The following is a 9,969-nucleotide window of genomic DNA, read 5'->3' on the forward strand; positions in this document are numbered from 1 at the left end:
GGAGGTTCTATTAATGGAACTTTTTTATTTTTTGGATTTATTGATGAAAGAATTTCTACCTTTCTCATGTTTCTATATTTTCTTCTTCTTTCTCTTTCCCACTCCTCTCGTTTTCCCCTGTCCCTTTTGACAAATCTCTTCTCTTCTAACATCTTTTTCTCTCTCTAGGGTTTCCTTCTCATTCTAGATTCACAACAGATACTATCTGTAGATGCTTTGCTTCGTCTCCCAACTTTTGCTCGATCCCGATTCGAATTCCTGACAAGGTTTTTATCCGATCCGCTTTCTACCGGATTCCAATTCGAACATTCAACCCTTGATTCCACAATTCTCTCCGAATTTTGCGTTGAGTTTATTTTTCGAATCGATAGTTACTGTAGTTTAGAGAGTTCAATATTAAAAAAAGGTTTTCATCCGTGTACTTTTTTTTTGGATAATTATATTGATTGGTAATGATGATGATTATGATTATTTGTTGTTTGTGAATTTCGAAATTTTTATTTGGTTTTCTCCTTTTAGTCTCTGTTTGCTTTACGTCAGGGTTAATTTATTGTTGGGATTTGAGATTATTTGTGTGTTTTTTTTGTGATTCGCTAGGTGTATCAGTTAGATGGTATGCGGGAGTTGTGTAAGGTCTTTGGTTGTTCAAGCTGGAACCTTCGCCAAAAGAGTGAAAATCAACGGATTTGGGAGGAGTTTGCGGGTAGTTCGTGGTTTTTCTTACTGGCCGATTCGTGAATACAAGACATTCCCAGGGATGATGGTTGATACGGGTTCTATGTCAAGGGCTGGACCCCTTGTTGATATGATGCCTGAGAAAGATGACGATGGTCGGTTTGCCAGTGGAGGGTGGAAAAGGTGAATATGATTCTCACAACTTGCTTCAAACTTGTGCTGACGCCTTGAAAAGGGCATATATCTGTTATTCCATAGATGGAATCTTTACTTTGCTGCCTTGGTACTATCTTTAACATCCCCATTGGCCGTTGGAGTTAAGCGATTATAATTTAATATTTCATTCAGCCTCTAACTTGGATTATTAGATTTAAGATTTGAAGAGAACTATGATTTGAAAGATTCAGTTTTATATTTGGAACGGTTATCCGGAATTGCTTTTTGTTTGACCTCGTAAGGAAAATTATTCTTGGTTACCTCAACTTAACAGAAAAAGTGATTGACATTTCTTTTAGTTTATACATGATGGGGAAATTTTAAAATCGAGGGACGATTTTAAGGTGATATCACTTGTCAAAATAGTTTTATTGCTGAAAGCAGGATTTTCAAAGGCCTAAAGGAATTTTTGAAGACCCAATATATCAAAACTAGTATTTTTTTAATACAAAGTGATTTAGGAAGGTGTGGTGCAATCTTATCAGACACACCACGGATGGTCATTTCCAAGGGTTCTTAAATCATTTGGTTCATGTGATGGCTTGTGTTTCGCTTATTGAACTGTTTCTCTTTTCGCTCAATAAAAGTAACAGATATTCATATTTCAACGTGGTGGAGATTGGGGAACATAGAAAACGACTGGAAATAATAAGAAACCATAAATAGAGCTAAACTCCCCATGCCTTAAAAGGTTGAGTTATTTTTGTGGAAGGTAATACAATTATTGTGGTGGAAGCCTGGATTTTAATAATGTATACTTGAAAGTTGAAATCAAGGAGTTAAATTGATAATATTTCATTTTAATCCTTTTAATTTTCTTATTGAATTCATCTTCATCAATCCATACTATGACAAATTAATGTGAAATTTTAGTAAGAGCTTACATTGGAAGAATGACATTAATGAACAATTTAATTTGCTTGTTTGACTGGATTTGGTGTTGCACGATAAATTATCATCAAATGTTACTTATTTCATCAAATTTTTATCTGGCAGTGAAGATGGAAGGCTTATCTGTGGGTATTCAAGTTTTAGGGGGAAGAGAGCGACAATGGAAGATTTTTATGATATTAAGACATTGAAGATTGGTGGCCAATCAATATGTTTATTTGGAATATTTGATGGTAAGATTTTCTACTAGATTGTGTCGGAGAAAAATAGTTCTTTGATCTCAGTAAATGAGTATGTGTTCACTTCTCATGCAGTTATGGTAACATGCGAATAAATTTTTAAAATTCCATACAGGTCACGGTGGTTCCCGTGCTGCTGAGTATTTGAAGGAGCATCTCTTTGATAATCTGTTGAAGCATCCAAAATTTTTGACAGATGCCAAATTGGCTATATGTGGGTTCGCTTTCTCTCACTTATTGTCACGAATGTCTTGTTGTTTATAATTTATTAATGCTTTGTTGTGTGTTTCAACATGGTTGAAAGTGTTTGATGCTCATCCATCTCATGTTTGTCATTTTTCCTTGTGCGGTATGTGGCTGGATTCCTGCAAGGAATGATTTTGATCTTCATCACCAGTTTTTGCCATTATAGTAACCTCAACAAGCTTGCAGGTGAAACATACAAACAGACTGACGCTAATTTTCTGGATTCCGAAAAGGACACCTTCAGGGATGATGGATCTACAGCTTCGACAGCAGTCTTGGTTGATAACCATCTTTATGTAGCTAATGTTGGAGATTCTAGGACCATAATATCAAAATCTGGTAAAGGTAAAGTGATAACCTACTATTTGATGACATCTTCTATTTATAGTAATTATTAATTAACTTATAATATTGTAAAGTTTAAGTTGTCATATCCTTTATAAATTCTGATTCTGATGTAGTATTTATTTAGTAATATATTAATTTTTTTTTTTTAAAAAGTGTTTTATATCTTAATGATGTGATGTTGGGAGAAAGCTGTTTGATAATGTAAATACAGAGATCACGTGGAAGATGCAGCATTTCCGACAAGATTTGTCCGGTCATATGATAAATTTTCTCCTATAGTTCCATTTGAATGCATTTTGCAAGTAAGAGTGGTAGTATCATTGTGAACTAAATTTTTCTCTTTTGGCAGCAATTGCTCTGTCTGAGGATCATAAGCCAAATAGAAGTGATGAGAGGAAGAGAATTGAGAATGCCGGTGGTGTTGTCATGTGGGCAGGTTAGATACTATATTTCAGGCATATAAATGGCCTTTTTAAATTGTTCTGCTGTTGATGTTCTGCTTCTGGCACATTTAGTGTATGATTCAATGGTGATGGGTTGTTTCCCATTATCTAAGGCCACAGTTGAGATTTAAGTGATTTATGGTGACATTGGAAGCTTGAGCTGACTCTATCTTGGATCCTTTTGATCAGAGGTTATGTTGGCAGCTTGAAACAATAATATGCATGGAATTATGTTCTGGTTGATGGATATGCCAAATATTTCTCCAGTTTGTGTCTGTAAAGTGTTTGTTATATCTCATTTAATCTTATATAAGTACATAGAGTTAATAGAAATTCATTTATTCAATTTTTTTGTTAAATTTTCTTTTGCAAATTTTGAGCAGGATATTTGTCTTCAATCACATACCTAGGATTGAATTGGAAAGTGAAGGTAATTTTTAAGTTGGGTAATAATATGGAATGTGCTTTCCTTCCTAAATTACAAAAATAAGATAAATAGCCTTGCTGCTAACATTTATTTAAAACTTAAATTGGAAACGGATAAAGTCACATATGACATGCAAAGTAATAAACTCACATTAGCTGAAGTTGTAATTTTACTCCAAATCTAGATATAGAAGGCATTCACCAAATAAAACACAACTTCAAAAGAAAACAGTCCAACTCTAGATCTCTTTACTCTAACTAATTATTTAGTGCAGCAAAACAGTGTCAGAACCCTACCTCAGTCCAACCTGCGCCAACATAGAGAAGCAGGAAAGAGAAAATAACCAATGCAGTATCTTATGGCTAGAAGTTGATTAAATAAAAAACCCTGTCGAACCAGCACTTAGAGAATATCAGATATAAAGCTGATACAAGATTATGGGAAACAAGCAGATCAGGTTGTCTCCTAGCAGTACAAAGCCAATGACATCAGGGAAGTGATTAAATTGCCATTACTGAGTCTTGTTTGTAGCAGATAAGCGGAAGAGGGTGTGGGGTTTGACTGCAAAGGAGCAAAATCAAAATGGGAAGAAGGAACAGGGCTTGCATGGAGGGTCTTAAAATTGGGTTGGGTTTCTGGGTTTTTCACTTCTGGGCTTTTTGGTCTTCATGGTTGGATTGTTTGGCAACATGTTGATCCCACATTATATTTCCAGAGAAAATTCCTGAGCATGATAGGATTTCTGGGTACCTCCAAATTTCAGTGATCTCATATGAACAAGAAAACATTTTTTATTATAATGCATCAATGTGTTAGAGGACACATGGACTGTAATAAAGTGGATGAAATCTACTGGGCTTTTGTATACATGTTCCATTTTTCACCCACAAATTTGACATTAGATTGATTTATGCAAGTAGTATCCCTGTTCTGAGCTTATAGTTGCATAGAATATGCTTTATATCTTCACCTTAACCTGGCCAAACATCCAAATGATGGAATGATTAATTTGGGTCAGGTGATATTTATACTTGTTTATTTTGCTGGTCAGGTACTTGGAGGGTAGGAGGGGTGCTAGCAATGTCTCGGGCCTTTGGTAACCGTATGTTGAAGCAGTTTGTTGTAGCAGAACCTGAGATCCAGGTGATTCTTGATTACTGTGTGAAAATCTGAAAATGAATTGTCTATTAATAGCTAGAGATGATTCACTAATAATTATTTTCATTGGATAATTAGTAACTTCCTAGTTTTACGAGGGAATTAATTAGTAGGATAAAGTTTAATAATATTACAATTCTAGCACTGAATATTTGTTAGGAAGATTGGTGGGTCGTGACCCAAATTTTCAAGTTGCCATTAAATACTCTATTTTCATTATTATAACATAGCATAATCATATTACAGAAGTACTTGTCAAACTTTTAACAGCTATTAATGTTGAAGTTACTTTCAAAAGTAGTGAAGAACATCAAATCACTGGAAAGATAATAGCAATTAGAGATAAAAAGTCAACAGCCCATTGCATGAGACTTAATAACCCTAAGAACTGAAATCAACAACCTTTCTATTTCACTTGTTAAACTAGAAATAGAAAGGAATTGGACTAAAACTGTTTTTATGACAGCACGAGGGCTTTATTTACATTAAGGAAAAAAAAATAGTACAATAAATTGAGGAGATATGATGTACTCTGATAATAAATATATGATACATGAATAAATAAAAATGTTCCTAATAATACATATATAATCTAGATATTCCGAATTATAATTTGCCTTATGTCTATAATTATAACACTCCTCCTTAAGCTGGAGTGTATAAGTCATATGTGCATAGCTTGCTACACGAATGATTGATCCTTGGTCCTCTTAGATACTTGGTGAATATGTTGGCCAATTGTTCACTAGAGTTGACAGATCTAGTGGTCATGTTTCTAGGCTCCATCGTTTTTCTTGTGAAATGTTATTCTACCTCAATATGCTTGCTCCTCTCACGAAGGACAAGATTAGAGACAATGTAAATGCTACTTGGTTGTCACATATAGGGTGCATTTTGGGAATTTTCTTCCAATTTAATATCTTGTGGAGTTGCTTTAGCCATATCATCTCACAAGTGTCAAATGTCATTGCCCTATATACTATTTCTGCACTTCATATTGTCACTACATTTTGTGACCTACTTTTCCATGATATTAAAGTGCCTCCAATAGGAAAAAAGTGCGCTAAAGTGGAGCTCAATTGCTTTGAGACCTTGCTTTGTCAGTGTCAGAATACCCAACAATAAGTATTTCTCTTATCCTCATAAATAAGGCATTTTCCAAGAGCATTCTTAATCTATATTAGTATATGTAGACGGCATCATATGATCTTGACAAAAAGAGTTTAAAAATTGACTTACTATAGTCACTGCAAATGCAATGTTAGGACAGGTCATAGTGAGGTTATTTAGCTTTACCGTAACCGGTTGTATCTCCCAGGGTCAATATGACTCTCCTTGGTTAGTACAACTTTGATACTGGAATCTATTGATGTATCCATGGGCTTAGCATTTAACATCCCTGTTTCTTCTAGATTGTTCAGAGCATATTTCCTTAAGATATGCCCAAAACATCCTTGGATTGAAACTTCTATACCAAGTGAATGTCTCAAGTGTCCATGATCTTTTGTCTCAAATTATGGAGCAAGATATTGTTTTAGTTGGCACTACCCTCCATATCACTAGTTGGGATAACAATGTTGTCCACATATACAATGAGGTAGATACATCCTTGGGGAGAATGATGGTAGAACAAAGAATGATCAACTTACCAACTTGTATGGTAAGAGTTGTCCTCCCACCTATGATGTGTTTCTTGGAAGGGTGGAATGATCCATAAACTCAAATATGTTTAGGAAACCATTCTCCATGGAAGAAGCTTGGAAGCTTGTGGTTAGGAGACAAGGCCAAAAAGAACAAAGTTGCAAAAGAAAAATAGAAAATGGATTGAGATAAGAAAGTGATTAGAACACACCACCTTTAAATGAATTCCAAGGATGAATGCAATGGAGATTTGCCAATTAAAGAAGCTCTTCAAGATAAGAACCAAAGGCAAGAGTCTCATACTCTCAAGACACTCAATGAGTATTCTCACAGAGGCTATTTGCATTCTATATTTAAGTGTAATTTTTACAGGAGATGATGGCCTTAATTATAAGCTAAGATGCGACCAAGAAGACCTACAAAAATGGGTTACATTAGTGTGAAGACAAGATTACAAAAATCCTAAGAGTGAATACAAAACTAATGATTACATTAGTGTGAAGACAAGCTTAATGATTACACTAAGCTAATGATTAGATCTAATGTGAATACTAATCTTATGATTATATAAAGTTAACTTCCTTAATCTTGCATTAAGCACATGGGATGTCCAATTAGTGAATATATGCGAAGTAGTAACTATCACATGCATTTGAAAGTGACATGTGGAAGGAGTTACAACCATTATGTGTGCTTGAAAGTGACACGTGAAAGAGGTTACAACCTTCACATGAGTTTGGCCGTCCATCCTTTGGCATTTTAGGGGATTCTAGAATATTCTAAAATCTTCAAAAAAATTACAAATGATTTTTCTTTGTTTCTTCTATTTTCTTGAGTTTTCCTCTTGTGAACCTTCCTTTGAATTTATTCCTTATTGCTTCTTCTTGCTCTTTTCTTATACCATGCTTCTTGTTAGTTACTCCTTGGTTTTCTAGGAAATTCTTTCCTTCTTGATTAGATTCTTCTTCATCTAAAATAACATCAACCTATGTACTATATTTTGGTTCTAACTCTGGCCAATGTGGGACTTCTCAATAAGTTCTATGAACATCATTATAACTTATCATAGTATTAAGAGAATATTTTTCAAAGTTTTGTTCTCAATTTCTTCCCTGAATATATTTAAAACCTCACAAGGAAACAAATTTCAAAGCATAAATAAGAGAACATCTCTTTAGGATTATTTCCTTGATTAAAAAAGGGTTTCACAGTATGTTTTGATGATTTACTGAAATATTATAACAAAACCCATAGTAGTAAAGAATCTAAAGACTATCAGTATGTAAATTTAATAGAGTTTGTCCTTTCTAGTTAGTGATTTGAAGTTAGTTGACATTTCAACAAATCACTAATTCATGTGGATAGGTTAATTTCTTTAATCAAGTTTTCTTGAAGGTTTATTTTGTACTAGTAAACTTAACATGTGTGTATATTTTGTTGGAGCCGTAGAAAGATTTTTCATGTAAGTACCAAAGTTTAATTTTTTTAAGGGAATCATGTCCCTTGATGCTTTTCATCTTTTGAAAGCTCAAAATATGTTGCTTATAGAAACTTGTGGTTGTGTTTTACATAGTAGCACAAAAGTGTTTAGACTAGGATGTCAAAGTAGGCATGGGTCCAATGGGTCAGCCTGAGAAAGGATATAAAACAGGCGGGGCCAGGTAAAAAAATGTGGCCAACATTGAACCGAGTCAATTTTAGTCCCACCCATTTAGTTTGGGAGTCATATGGCTTTAGGTTGGCTTACCTGTTTTATGAAATAATTATATCTTTAAAAATTAAAATAAATAATATCTTATTAAAACACATGTTTTTAATTAATATATCAAATCACTTAATCTAATTAAATTTAGTTTAGTTAATGTGACTTAAATTTATAATTAAATATTTATTTTTTGGGTTTAATTTTTGTAAAATGGATCGTTAGTCTGATATTGGGCTGGTCCGGACTAGTACTTTTTACACCTTAGCTTGTTGGTCCGGGTCACCCTTTTGACATTCCTAACTTAGACCATCTATTTTCTACTCATAATGTACACGCCTTAATTTAGTTGTTTTGCTGAACCGCTTCTGTGATGTAAATCACCTCACTTTTGTTGCATTTGATAGTTGCATGTTAAAGTGATAAGCGACATAGTTTGACAATGAAATTTATCTTTTCATATGCTTTCAGGACCAGCAGATAGATGAACAAATTGAACTGCTTATTCTTGCAAGTGATGGACTCTGGGATGTAGTACAGAATGATGTAAGCTGTCTTCCTATTTTATTTATTTGTGCATGTTGGATGCCTCATTCATTTTAGTCAGGCAGGAGTGGACTATCCTTTTAGTCTAGAATGCCCGTAAAAGAAACAAGAAAAGTAATAAACATAGAGGTCCATGTTTACCCTGTGGAATAATGTCATCCTGCCAGAACCTTTAATCAAATCCCTGTCTTTAAGACTAGTGTTCAGTGGATCAGAAAAGATTACCTATAATAAAATAACTATAAGTTAGGAGTCTCTGGGAAGGGAAAGAGAAAACCATCTGGTTGGGCTTTTGGGGACCTGGTGAGGGATTGTCTGTTTGCAAGTTTTGACTTCTACAGTTCTACTTTCTTGGACATGCTATGCTAGCTGGAAAGTAGCTCAATAGGAACCATAGTTGTTTCAGTATAGCTGCATAGAGTCGTAGGGTTGTTTATTGTCATATCCTTAACTGCAAATGAAAATTGAATACTTTTATACCTGCGCCCATAACATTATTTTATATTTGCAGAGGTTTGATTTATGTACCAAAGAAAATGTATTTATGTTTGCCTAGGACTAGAAGTAGTAGTTGGTATGAAATGGACATGTGACATTGTGGTGGCTTCCAATTCTTCAGTTTGATACGCAATTAAATAGTTCGTCTGTTAAATACTTAGTTCAGGTGTTCATATTGTTTGATTGGTTTTCCATGTCTACTCTGTATTTTCAGGATGCTGTTTCTCTTGCACGCACAGAAGAGGAGCCTGAGGCAGCTGCTCGGAAGTTAACAGAAGTAGCATTTTCCCGTGGGAGTGCTGACAACATTACATGCATTGTGGTTCGCTTCCATCATGACAAAAAAGACCTAGCTAAACCTGGCAAAGCAGAATCAGCTAGTGCTGAGCATGAGTAGAAGCTGTGTGAAAAGTACATATGCATGTGTTGGTTTTATTCGCATCAAATGGAATGAACTGAAATCGTCACATGCATGATGGCCCAATTTCAATGTCAGCAAGCGATTTGTTTATTCATTAGTTTTCTTATGTAAGTCACTATTGTATTGGGATTTTTGAGTCTTGTTCTTTTCAAAACTGATTTCAGCTTGTGTCCGTATATATTTCCGGTTTTGTTTGTAGAGGCATAAAGATGGTATTTTTGTTCTGATCTAATAAATGCAATATGCATTATTTTCAATCATGCTGCTACGTTAGGGATTTTTTAGGATAAAAGTATATTAAAAAAAGTAAAATTGATTTTTGTATAAATTAAAATTTGTTAGTTTTTTCATACGAAGATTTAACTGATTTCTTATCACAGTTATCCAATCATACCGTAGTTAGAAGTCGATTTTTATCACTTTGGTCCTTTCGATTATATTTATCGAATTAGCCAGTGATTAATTCGACATTGGTAGTCCTTTCTATCCACTATGTAGTTCAGTTTGACTAGTGTGTT

At 34.3% G+C, this 9,969-nt stretch overlaps 1 protein-coding gene across 2 annotated transcripts; it reads left to right on the forward strand.

The window, feature by feature from the left end:
- On the forward strand, positions 1 to 9,708 carry LOC137813428 (probable protein phosphatase 2C 76). Of its 2 annotated transcripts, XM_068615673.1 has the most exons (10): positions 40 to 266; positions 598 to 858; positions 1,888 to 2,015; positions 2,137 to 2,235; positions 2,326 to 2,370; positions 2,454 to 2,612; positions 2,965 to 3,051; positions 4,537 to 4,628; positions 8,458 to 8,532; positions 9,245 to 9,708. In XM_068615673.1, the coding sequence occupies exons 2-10, from the start codon at positions 611 to 613 to the stop codon at positions 9,425 to 9,427; spliced, it is 1,116 nt and encodes a 371-aa protein (XP_068471774.1). In that variant the 5' UTR covers positions 40 to 266; positions 598 to 610; the 3' UTR covers positions 9,428 to 9,708. The 2 variants fall into 2 exon arrangements, with proteins under 2 accessions (XP_068471775.1, XP_068471774.1); XM_068615674.1 differs by lacking the exon at positions 2,326 to 2,370 and having other exon boundaries at positions 1 to 266.
- Positions 9,709 to 9,969: the final 261 nt, after the last annotated feature.

This window comes from Phaseolus vulgaris, chromosome 1, assembly GCF_000499845.2.
Source record: "Phaseolus vulgaris cultivar G19833 chromosome 1, P. vulgaris v2.0, whole genome shotgun sequence".
In the NCBI taxonomy this organism is placed as follows: domain Eukaryota; kingdom Viridiplantae; phylum Streptophyta; class Magnoliopsida; order Fabales; family Fabaceae; genus Phaseolus; species Phaseolus vulgaris.